The following is a 13,126-nucleotide window of genomic DNA, read 5'->3' as shown; positions in this document are numbered from 1 at the left end:
AAGACAAAACAAAGTCAGAGAACATTCGGCAAAAACTCAGCATTAATCAGAAAAATGCTAAGTATAAAAATCTCACCCCTGGGGTACCGGCTGGTTGCTGCTCTTCCACCCTTGCAGTGGTGGCCTCCGTCCCGTTAAGGACGTTTGATCTGTATCTGGCAGCAGATACAGCCGGCTTCCTGGAGGCCGAGAGTTTCTCCATTGCTTTGTCTGCAAAAAAGAATCAAGTGTTAGACACATTTAACAAGTGAAGACAAGCAAAATAAATATGGCATATTAAACAGACGGCCGACTACCTCTCGGCATCTCAGTACTTAGCCCACAAGCGGCCAAGAACGTCCCTTCCTCAAACCATTTGTACAAAGGGAGATAGCATTGAGGGGTGACTTCCTTGTCCCCCTCATCATTCGTCTTCACAGACACGGTGAACAAACCCGCGTCCATGATCTCCTCCTTTGCTCGTCTAGGAAGAGCTGGCAATGCACTCCTGCCTGCTAGGAGAGGTGGATCCTTGTTCCACCTGTTATACTTTTGGTTCAGGCGGCGGTCGGCAGTTTTGACTATGTAGAACTTAGTTCTCCAGTCTTTCCACTTGTTCTCTTTGCCGACAACCATCATGTACCCCTTGCAAGTAGTCAAGGTGTACCAGCCCTCGCCACCCCTAGCAGGCGCCCTGCTAAGATAATGCATGTGGGCGAATGCTTCAAAGCTCGCCTCCACTTCCAGCATCTCGCAGGCTGCAACGTACCCCAGAATATTGATCCAGGAATTGGGTACGAGTTGCCAGATACCAAGTTGGTATCCATCCAAAATCCTCTCCACGGCCGGATGGAGAGGGAAGCGCAAGCCAGCCTGAAAGGCCGCCTCATAACAACCGAATGCTCGGTCTTGGTAGCTGGCCATGCTCGGCCAAGTAATGGTGTCGTCCTTATTTGGGATGCACAAAGTAAAGCCATAGCCCAACACAACCCTGCGCCTAAAACTTGCAAGGCCGTTTGCCATGGTGTTCCGCCTGCTCTGCGGAACATGATGATAGTAAGGGGCTTTCTCCAAGCGCCTGGAAGCGCTCGGCTCGGCCCAAGATTCCCCCTTCTCAACTGCCAGGGACTCCCTGACAGTATCTATTCTTGTCCTTGCCTCCCCTGAAGAAGCGGAGGCATTATCTGAAGAAGATGACGAGGCCGACTCGTCATCAGAACTGTCATCAGAGCTAAGGGACTGCTGACTGGAGGGTCCTCCCTTAGACTCTCTTCCGGCGCCTATTCAGAAGGCCCGGCTGCATAGGTTTCATCTGCCTCCTCCAGTATCCTATCACTAGGAGTACCGCTTGAAGAGGGCGAATGGTAATAAGTGGGGGTAGGAGGAAGATAAGAAGGGCTATCAGGGTGTTCCGATACCTCACTTCGAGGCACCCTCATTGAGCCGTCAGAATAAAGAGTTGAACCATCCGACGGGAAAAAAGATCCATCGGAGTTGGGTTTTCTTGCTGTTCTTTTTGTTCTGGCCATCGTGTCCTGCACAGACGCGAAACCAGTCGGATTCGGAGAAGTTCGCAAAGCACAGTCGCTGGCCAAGCAGTCGGCACTGCAAGTTCTAGATTCAGCCGTCCCCGGTGACCGGCTGATCACTATCCTATACTGTGCCGCATGCGATTGGGAAACCATTTTTTCGAAAACAAAGAAAAAATGAAAAATAAAAGAAGAAACAGGCGTTACCTTTAGAAGAAGGGTGAAAGACGCTTGGTTGGCTGAGAACGGTCGGACAGCGGGCCGAGTGTCGGATGCTTGAAAGCTAAGAAACACTTAAGGAATTTTGAGATTTTTAAAGTCAAAAGTCAAAGATTCTCCAAAGATTCGCAAAGGTGTAAAAAATCCGGGGATGAAAACTTTCTATTTATAGAGGGGTTAAAAACCCTAAAACTTTCCCTCCACAGTAATTTTTCAAAATCCGACCAATCGGATGCTGACGCCTGTCACAGGCAACACGTGGCAAGCGCGTGTCACCTGTGAGGGGCAAATGATTTGGGTAAAAATACCCTAGGCCAGTTGGCCCAATCAGAGTCCGCCACGTGTCACTGAAAGGGGCGCCACCTTGGACTTCTCAGGGAACGACACGTGGCAGACAGATAAAAGGACCTGGGATTGGCGGCTTTCAGGCCCAAATCCCGAGGTCTGCAAAAGCTGCGTGAATATTCCATGGGGCACGAAACCCTAGGGAGTGCACGTTTTTCGAGAAGCCTATAAATAGGAGATGACCTCCTTATTTATGGCTATGTTACGTTACGTTCCTTTCCACGTGATACGTACACAAAAACACTTTACACTCCTTCCGAGGAATATTCAGTGATTACTAATCATTGTCAGAACTGTCACTCTCAAGAGAACAGTACACCCGAGCTCGGAATCCGAGCAGATAACCCTTTACATTCCGCACCTTATTCTTCGGACTTAGACTAACTTAAGCTTTGGAGGCGGACCACCGACCATTCGGTGCTCCGTTGTTTTGCAGGTACAGGTATCCAAGCGAGCATCCAGTCTTAGTGTTGTAACTCTCCCAAGGGACTCAAAAAACCCCGAAACACATTTAACAAGAAATTTTTTGTTTAGGCATTCAATAATTTCAAAATGTTTGATAATAGCTCGGTTATGGAACAATTTCATGAAATCCAAAGAATTTTAAGGAGTTTTAGGCAACACAATATCAATCTTGATGAGTCCTTTATTGTTTCTTTTATAATTGATAAACTACCATCCCGTGTGAAAAATTTTAAAAATGTTTCAAAGCATAATAAAGATGAGGGCTTGGCTTCTCACATTTGGATTGAGGGGGAAATCAGTTCAAGAGGGACGAAAGGATGTTAATCTTAGTTCCATCACGGTTAATGTGGTGGAGGATGCTAATTCTAATGAGAGGAAGAGAGGAAATGATTCAAGCAAAAATAAAGGCAAAAAGCCTAAAGTAGGAAGTGATGGTAAAATAATAACGAGTTTGTTGGGTTTGTGGAAAACCCAGTCATTTTAAAAAGGATTGTACGATTTGGAAGAAAAGATGAACAACAAAAAGGCTTAAGGTGGGAAAGGCGGGTCAAGCCAATCCCAAAACAAGCAAGGGTGATACTACTTGGTACATTGATTCTGGAGCATCCAGGCATGTTTGCAAAGATCGTTCGTTGTTTAATCCCTTGTTGAGGTGTTTCTTGGAGAGATTCTTTACATGAGGAACGATTCCACCGCAGAAGTACTAGGCAAGGGACAAGTAGAGTTAATGTTTAGCTCGACAAATATCTTATTTTAAGGGATGTGTTGTATGCTCCCGAGTTTAGGAGAAATCTTGGGTCCGGTGTTATCTTAAATTGTTTAGATTTAAAGTGGTTTTGAGTCGAGTATATTTATATTGTCTAAAGATAGTTTATTTGTAGGTTTTGGTTATTTATGTGATAGAATGTTTAAGGTTAGTATTTCTAATACTTTGAGAGACTATTTGTATGTTGTTAATGATTGCTCTTCTCTATGACATGTAAGACTTGGAGATGTTAATTATAAAAAATTTGTTTATTATGTCAAAACATGATTTAATTACGCCTTTTGATCCAAGGATAGAGAAGTGTACGACATGCATGTTGACATACTCACGAGGAAACCATTTCCGAATGTTGAAGAAAAGAAAAAGAATAATCATTGCTTGATTTAGTGCATAGTGATCTATGTGATTTTCATAGCACACCTTCCTTATGTAACACAGTGTTTGAAAAAGCGCACCTAAGGCGCTGAGGCGCAAGTAGGCGATAGGGGGTAAGTGCTTTTTGGCCTAGGCGAGGCGATTTTGATAAGGCGTACTTGAGAAGTAATTTGCCAATTTTTTTCAATTATTTATATAGTGCGCCTCACTTCACTAAGGTGCGCCTAAGGCGCTGCATATCCCTTATCACCTCAGCACGCCTTTTTTTATACATTGATGTAACAAAAAGTATTTAGCAACTTTCATTGATGAATTTTCAAGATTTTGCTATGTTTGTGTATTTCATTCTAGGGATGAATCCCTTATAAATTAAAATCTACAAAAATGAAGTAGAATTGCAAACAAAAGGTAAAATAAAAAGATAAGGAACCGATGAAGGTGGTGCCATAACGGAAGTATTGTAATGGAACAATTTGGAACTCACCCTCAAACACAAAATAAAATTAATAGCAAAACATGATAATAAAAGAGACAGTGTTTATGAGGAATTTTCGATTTCTTTTGCACAAGCTCAATTTTGTTTTATTAAGATCTTAAAATTTAAGACAATAACCCTCTTAATGATTTTTCTCCTCAATAAACCATCATTATTTTTACGCTCTTGATGATTTTCCTACTCACTAAATCATCGTTATTTTTCTAGTAAGCCTAATCCCTCTTATATAGTCTAACATAGAAACCCACATCAACTACCTTCAATATTTTTACTTCTCCCAGGTCTAAATAATCCTAAATTGATTATACATACCTAAAATATATCTAGTCTCCTAATTACAATCCTCATCTAACTAGGAAAGCATAAAAGATAAAAATAAATAAAAGATACAATATATCTTTTCCAAAAACAAATCTTCTTAGTATTTGGTAAGTTTAGTTTTATATCTAACAGGTAGTGAATACCATAAACCAAGTTATTTCCAATAAATAGGATAAGTACATAAAACTACCGCGACATACTCACCAAAACAAAATGGTGTAGCAGAAAGGAAGAATAGGCCTTTAGAGGAAATGGAATTCCATGTTATTCTATTCGGGATGGAGCGATGGATTTTAGGGTAAACAATATTAACTTTTTGTTACATTTTAAACCGAGAATGAAAAGGAATGAGGTAACCCCATATGAGTCGTGGCAAAAAGAAGAAAACCAAACTTGAGTCATCTCTGGGGTTGTAGGGCAATTGTAAAGGTGGCGGAGCCTAAATTTAAAAAGTTAAGTGAAAGAGGAGTGAAATGCATTTTTATAAGATTATCGGAACATAACAAATCCTATAGGTTATATGTAATTGAACAAAATGACTATTGGTCAGTTCATATCACCATTGAGTTTGGAGATACATTGTTTGATGAAAATTTGTATTTTTATCAATTCCTAGACCAAAGGATATATTTTCAAATACCGATGCTTAAAGTTTTGACCAAAATGAATTTGATCAAGAGATGGATGACCAAACTAATTTAGAGGAGGCATTAACATCATCATCTCAACCTAGGAGAAGTAAAATGGCAAGGAAAGAAAATCTTTTGGCTCAGACTTTCATGTGTACTTCATTAAAAGATTAAGGAATTCTATTTCGACACAATTTTCATACATTTTAAATTTGGAAGATGATCCATTTGACATATGATGAGGTTATGAGGTCTCGTGATGCTCCATTTGGGAAAAAAACTATTATTGATGAGATATGTTATCTAAATTACCACCAAAATGTAACTTAATAGGGTGTAAATGGATCTTAAAAAAGAAATTGAGCATTGATGGAACTGTTGAAAAGTTTAAAGCCCGGTTAGTGGCACAAGGTTTTTATACAGAAACCTGATATCTATTATTTTGATACATATGCATCAGTTGCTAAAATTTCAACAATACTTGCGGCTAGTGCTGTGCACCGGTCCAAAACCGAACCGTGACTAAAATGGACCGAAACCCGGAATCAACTTTTTTTTTTTTTTGTGATCGAGGACCGGACCGTAATTCACCGGTCAGGTTCCGATTCGGTCCGATTTTGGACCCTAATGGACCTTTTTTATTTATTAATTTTTTTTTTTTTTTTTTTTTTTTTTTTTTTTTTTTTTTTTTTTTTGCATTTTAGTGTCTTAGACATCATTTTTTAACGCCTTGTTTTTGTTTGCGTGTAATCTTATTTTGCACCTAGAATTTATAAATTACAAGTTTTGTACCTAAATTTTTTAGAAATTGAAACATAAAGTTTAAAATTTTCACCCAAAAATTACAAAACTCACTTTCCGGTCCATTCCGGTTTTTAGCCGGTCCGGACCGGAAATCCGGAATCACCAATTTGTGAGGTTCGAAGACCGACCCGGAATCTAACGGTCCGGTCCAGTCTCGGTCCTTTTTTACGCACCCCTACTTGCGGCTATCCATAATCTTGTGATCCATGAAATGGATATCAAGACAACGTTCTTGAATGGAAATGTAGAGGAAGAAGTTTATTGTTGTGGAAGGTCAAGAAGAAAAAGTTTGTAAGTTTATTATATCTTTGTATGGGCTAAAACAAGCACCTAAGCAATGACATCAAAAGTTTGATGAGGTTAGGTTGTCTAATAATTTCAAGTTGAACAATTTAGACAAGTTTATATATATAGCAAAGTTGATGACAACGGTGAAGGTGTCATAATTTATCTGTATGTTGATGGCATATTGATATTTGGAATGGATTTATCACAAGTTATAAAAATGACAAAATCCTTTCTTAGTTCTCGGTTTTCCATGAAAGACATGTGAGAAACGGATGTCATCTTGGGCATTAGAAAGAGGGAAAAAGAAAAAATGGTTCTGTCACAATCTCATTTCATTGAGAAAGTGCTCAAGAAATTCAATGTTAGTGATGATTCGACATCTCTTTATTCAACAGGTATGGACCCTAGCGTAAAGTTGATACATATTAGGTATATGCTAAAGTAATAGGTTGTTTGATTTATGCCATGCCAAATACTAGGCCAGATATTGCTTATACAGTTTGTCAACTAAATAGGTACACTAGTAAAGTAGTAATCCTAGTATGTTACATTGGCTAGCGGTTTGATGCTTGTTGAAGTATTTGAAGAAAACCATGGATTATGGTTCGTTGTATAGTAGATATCTCTCGGTTGTAGAAGGATATTCGGATGCAAGTTGGATTTGTAATAAAGACCTTTCCTCCACAAGTGAATGGGTTTTCCTATATGGGGAAGGTGTTATTTCATGAGTTTCTAAGAAGCAAACTTGCATTGCGGACTCCACAATGACATTGAAGTTCATTTTTGAGATACATTTGTTGCCAAAAACGATTTAACCTATAGTGATACATTGTGATAACAATGCTACTTAGGCAAGGGCATATAGCCAAGTTTATATTGGTATGTCAAGACACATTGGAGTACGACATAACTGCATTCAAGGACTAAGGAAGGATAGTGTGATAACTATTGATTATGTTAGAACAAATCTTAATCTCACCGATTGTTTCACAAAGGCGTTGGCAAGAAATGTTAACAATGAGATGGCAATCGGTTTAGGATTGGAGCCCTAAATAATTACAAATGAGAAAGTCTTAACTTAAAGTCTTATAAGACGTAAGGTCTTAAGTTCAACAAAATTAACTTTCTTATTTGCTAATTGGGAACTTGTATATTCATCTAAGGTAAAGTTCCGAATTTTTTGTGATGTCAAGAGGTTGTTTAACTTAATAGAATTCTTAATATTGTGCTTTGTCACAGGAGCATGTTTTGGAAATCTACCTATATAAGTATTTATTTTAGCCGCTTCAAGATATTATTATGGGCGTAGCTTTGATGTACTTATGAATAGATATGGATACATGGCGTAAGTGTCAAGTAAATATGTATTTAAGTATTTAATCTTGTGTGTGTAATATCTTCAAGTATCTAATATGTATTACTGTTGGTTCAAACATTTTATGATACCGAATAGTCTTTGTACACTTTCAATTATGCATAAGATTTTTTGTGTTGATGATGTTTTGCAATGAGTCTAATTTAATATTCTAAAAGGGGGAGGTTTGTTGAATAATTTAGAGTATTGGTGACAATATTCATGTTGTTTGATTGTTTTACTTAGGCTAAGGTATTGTGAATTGATTAAACAAGTATTAGACCAAAGATAATATCAATTTAGAGAAAAAGCAAACTGCCGGTCAGAGGACGCCCTACCGGGCGCGAGTGCAAGCATGAAGGTTTCTGGTTTGCTGCCAGGCGGGCTTGAGAATGAAGAAGAATTTTCGTTGGGCGATTGCCCATTCGGGTCACTGCCGCCCAGGCAGGCGCAAGCGCGAAGGATTTTGACACAACTACACGGTTCAACAAGGCACGAGAGTACCCAGATTAATCTGGGTCGCTAGATCTCGGTTGGGCGCGGGTGTTGGCTGGGCAACCTTTGATGGTTTTCTTCGGTTTTATGCTTGGTTATTTTGCTCTATATATATTATACATATATGATGAAATCATATGTTCAAGAAAATCAGTTTTATTTCTCTTGAAAGAACCTTTTGCACTTTATTGTTCATCATCACAAAGCTCATACATTTTTTTTTTTGAGGGAAAAGCTCATACACTTAATAACATTGTATTGTGCAATCATTCTACTTGTGATTGTAATTGGCCTTCGTTGTATCTCCTAAGCGACTTCCATGATACCCGGTTGTAGTATAGGATCAGAATTATACTTTTGGGAAAGTGATTTCGTTCACGCTTCAAAGTTTATTTTCTGAATTTTTCATTTCCATTTGTGACCCTTGTTATTATTAGAAAATCCCCACCAGATAAAAGGATGGAAATTTTTCTAATTTTAGAGATTAGAGACCTCTGTTGGTCATGCTCAATATATCATTTTCTTTGTCTTGCAGTTATGTTCTCAGGTGTTATAATGTAATTTCTGTATAGTAGTTATAGTTCTGCATATATCACTGAGAGCTTGCTAGTTAGGCAGTTAGGTTCCAATTGTTGGAGGTAAGGGTGAGGACAGGTTTGATTTGCTGCTCAGTGATTTCTGGTTATTTGTGCAGTTTAATGGTAGATTTAATTTTGCTTTTTCTTCTTCCTTGCTGCAGTCCGTAATCTGATTGTCCTCGAATATTAAAACACCATTTGGCATTTCTAAGCTCATTCTCATGAGTAATTTAACACCCCTTTTATCTGATCATTGCAGTTGTATGATATTACCATTTATGCTGAACAGCGGCCAAAAACAATGGAGTGTCTTATCAGTTTTTCAGAAAGTATGATTACAACATCAGTGAGTTTGGCTGTTACTGCATCAATAATGCTGCAAGCATGAAACACATCCGCAGCGAATTTCTGCATAAGCTTTGGTAGCAAATTTCCTTCTTAAGTTCTTTACAAAGCAATGACATGTTCTTTACTACAATTTACTCTAATTCCGTAATAATTGCAATTATAGTGAGGGCACAAAGTTTTAAAATATTATAGGGTGGGGAGTATGGGGATCAAAGGGAGAATCTTATAATATATAGTTAGTGTGTATATATTTCGTTGTTTGCTGGAAAGAAAAAAAAATAGTGTTAGTGGTAGGAGAGATAAATAATAAAAATAGTATTGAGACCTTATCAAATAAGGAAGTGTTACAATTATTACAAAACGAATGAAAAAGGAAAACAATGTTCTTTCGGCTATTTTTTTATACCGGGATATGGTGCACCCGGGTGGCACAAATCAAGAATTACATACGTCTTCTAAATATAATTGTTGGCTTGGCCTAAAATATGAACTTAAAAGCAAAGCTCGAAAAAATTACACCTTACTGATAAAAGTGTCACCATTCATCACTAGTGTGAAAATACAAAAGAAAAGTAAACACGGAAAAGTCTAGCAATTACAACTTGGTAGTCAGTGACTTTATTGATTCAATAATTGAGATGTCAATAATATGAACCAATTATTGTACGGATCATTATTGTTGTTTAATTATTTAACCTTTAAATCAAGATTAGTTAGTACAGTAGAACCTTGCCATGAAATGCAAATATCATGTTGGGGTCATTTTTAATTTGGTCAATTATTAGCTTGTTGGTCAGTACTAACACCATTCTCACTCATTTTTTAAATTTGACACTGTTTTGAAATCTACTACTGTAGCTACTCTTACAAATCTAATTAGAACAATTGAAGATGCTTAGCTATTAGCTCAGGTTATTAAAGTTCCATTTAATACTGATGATATTTTTTTAATTTAAGTTATTGTTTCTATTTAAGTGTTAAATTAGGTTTAAGTTATAATTAAAAAAATGGTTAAAAAAAAAAGAGGGCTATATGCTTTCAGGCTTTCAGCGCTCCCAAAAGATTGATTATGTTATGGTAATAAATTTCAAAAATAAGTGAATGTGTGAAAGAAAAAATAGAAGAAAAGTAGAACTTTGATTGGAAACACACCCCAAAATAAAAGTTGGGTTGAACTTTTAAAGATGAAACCAGAATGTATTCGAGTCAACTAGGTAGGAGTATATTGGCAAAATTGCATATCAGATCATTGTTTAAGACCTTCAAGATTGACCCAACCTTATTATGCGTAATTAAGCCAACAAGTTCAGTATTATGTATTGACTATCACTTTCTAATTTCTATCCCTCACTCACCTTTTCTTTTTCTCTCACAAAACTCTCATTTTCTGTCTCTTTTCTGCAACCAAAAATGGATATTGGAACAGCCATGTCTGTAGCTCAAACTTTGTTTGCAGCACTGGATTGTGATCAGCTCAGACAGAACTGCTCCATTGCTTGCTACAAATCCGAACTTGATGCACTTCGTGGCACCGTCTTTAGAGTAAAAGCTGTGCTCAAGGATGCTGAGGCCAAGCGAGAGTTGTCCGAACAAGATCAGCTCTATATTGAAGAACTCAAGGAAGCAGTTTATGAAGCCAATGATCTCTTTGACGAGTTTGTCACTCTTGCTGAGCGGAATAAGCTCACTGAGGGAATCAAGGATCGTGTCCGTTCTTTTTTTAGCAAGTTTGGTATAGCTTACAATATGGCTCAAGGGGTTAAGAAGATCAAGAAAAAGTTAGATGCTATTGCTAATGATAGTCGGTTCAGCTTGACCATTGATCCTAAGCCTATTAAGAGTCAAAGGCTTGAGAGTTGTTCTTATGTTTATGAATCTGATATCATTGGAAGAGAGTCTGATTTAGAGAAAATTGTTGGTGTGTTGCTCGATTCTAATGTTCAACAAAACGTTTCTTTCCTTTCTATTGTGGGGATTGGGGGGTTGGGAAAGACTGCTGTTGCCCAACTTGTGTATAATGATGTAAGAGTCACAACCTCATTTCCTTTGAGGTTGTGGACTTGTGTCGCTGATGAAAATCAGATTCTGCTTGATGTACAAGGGGTTCTTCGTAAGATTTTAGCTTCAGCTACGGGTTATATGTTGGATGAGAGCACTACTATGGATGGGTTGCAAATCCAACTTCGAGAAAAACTTGCAGGAAAAAAATTCTTGCTTGTTTTGGATGATGTGTGGACCGAAAATTATGAGCGATGGCATACACTGACACAATATTTAATGGGAGGTCAGAGGGGGAGTTGGATTGTGGTTACAACACGTTCACAGCAGACAGTACGAATCATCGGAGGTGGTCCAAGGCATGAGCTACAAGGTTTGACAAAGGAAAAATCATGGTGTTTATTTAAGAGGGTAGCATTTGGATCACAACATGAAAACCTTCCTGAAGACTTGGTTGAAATTGGTCAAGATATTGTTGGGAAATGTGCTAACGTACCTCTTGCAATTAGAGTGGTCGGAAGTCTTCTCTATGGCCAAGAAAAAAATAAGTGGCTTTTAATTCAGAAGCTGGGATTAGCGGAAGTTAATAGAAGCGAAGATAGCATCATACCTACACTGAAGCTGAGTTACTATCAACTTGAATCTCCATTAAAAAGTTGTTTAAGTTATTGTGCAGTATTCCCTATAGATTATGTAATGAGGAAGGATACATTAATAAGGCTTTGGATAGCACAAGGCTACATCCCACTAGACGATCCTCATAGCCCAGAAGATCTTGCCGAGGAATATTTTTCAATCTTGTTGCGGAGATGTTTTTTCCAAGATGTGGAGAAAGATGAAGATGGTAATATTAGATCATGTAAGATACATGATTTAATGCACGATCTTGCTCAACAAGTTGTGGGAAAAGAAATTTGTAGAGTGAAAACTATGAATGGGGATGTAGACAAAAAAGTTCGCCATCTCTCTCTTGTAAGTATTACAAATTTCTGTTTTACTAATAAGAGCCACATACGTTCATATCTTCATGTTATTGAGCAGTATCAAGAAATGGTCATGATGGACCAAGTTTGTGTGGATGCATTAATAGGTAATTGGAAGTATTTAAGGGCATTGTACTTGAGTAGATCAATGATCAAGAGTTTGCCATACTCAGTAGGTGAACTGATACATTTGAGGTATCTAGACCTCTCATATAATTTAGGTCTAAAAGTTATCCCAGGATCAATTACAAAACTATATAATCTTCAAACTTTAGACTTAAGTTGTTGTAGCGAGTTGAAAGAATTGCCAAAAGATTTGAGGAGGCTGGTAAAGCTGAGAGTCTTGGATTTAGATGGTTGTAAAAATCTAAGCTATATGCCAAGGGGCATGTGTAGGTTGAGTTGCCTTCACACTCTTAATAGGTTTGTGGTGGGAGGAACGAGTTTAAGTAAGAAAGAGGTGTTTGATGGGCTTGAAGATCTAAGAGCTCTTAGAAACCTGAAAGGTTATCTTAAAATCAGGATCCATTTCACGAAGAAGGGTGCAGATACTTTAAGATAAATGGTGAAAGGGAGGGAGGGTGCCTGGGGAACAAGGAACATCTTAAAGAAGTGCTATTTGAATTTGATGATGATGAGGAGGGTAAGGAAAGAGAGGTCTATGATGAAGCAGTGATGGAAGAGTTGCAGCCATTTAATTCTAATCTTAAGAAGTTGTGGGTGTATGGATATCAGGGTTTGAGGATGCCACGCTGGGTAAGGGAAGATAACTTGGCAACTTTTCTCCCCAATCTTGTTGAAATGAGATTTGATGATTGTCAGAAATTGCAGTATCTGGGACAGTTACGGCTTCCTCGATTGAAAACATTAGACGTGTATGATTGCCCAAATCTAACAGCTATTTTGGAGTGTCCTGCATTGGAAGTGCTGGAATTATATAATATCAACGAAAGATTGGAGATTATACCAGTATCAGGGGACTCATCTTATGGTATTGGTCCCAAATTAAGGGAGGTTAGTATAGACAACGTGGCATGGCTTAATTCGCTGCCCATGGACTCTTTTCAGGGTGGTGCAAAGCTGCGCATACGATGGGATGAGAAGGTGGAGAGTTTGGGGGAGGCAAGGGAGGTGTTCCGTAGCTGCTCATCTTC

At 38.1% G+C, this 13,126-nt stretch overlaps 1 protein-coding gene and 1 pseudogene across 2 annotated transcripts in view; both read left to right on the top strand.

Annotated features, from left to right (window-relative positions):
- Positions 1-13,126, top strand: part of LOC145594919 (pentatricopeptide repeat-containing protein At2g39620 pseudogene) — a 29,251-nt pseudogene that overhangs the window by 15,042 nt on the left and 1,083 nt on the right. The window contains exon 3 of the transcript XR_014102889.1: positions 8,903-9,065. The product of XR_014102889.1 is annotated as a pentatricopeptide repeat-containing protein At2g39620 pseudogene (transcript). The remainder of the gene's footprint in view (positions 1-8,902; positions 9,066-13,126) is intronic.
- Positions 10,402-12,534, top strand: LOC145594171 (putative disease resistance protein RGA1). The gene has a single exon (XM_081650505.1). The coding sequence runs from the start codon at positions 10,402-10,404 to the stop codon at positions 12,532-12,534; it is 2,133 nt and encodes a 710-aa protein (XP_081506631.1).

The sequence above is a fragment of the Chenopodium album genome, chromosome 19, assembly GCF_948465745.1.
Source record: "Chenopodium album chromosome 19, dcCheAlbu1.1, whole genome shotgun sequence".
NCBI classification, from domain to species: domain Eukaryota; kingdom Viridiplantae; phylum Streptophyta; class Magnoliopsida; order Caryophyllales; family Amaranthaceae; genus Chenopodium; species Chenopodium album.
The sequence above is the reverse complement of the archived record's forward strand: the minus strand, read 5'-3'. Positions and strand labels throughout refer to the sequence as shown.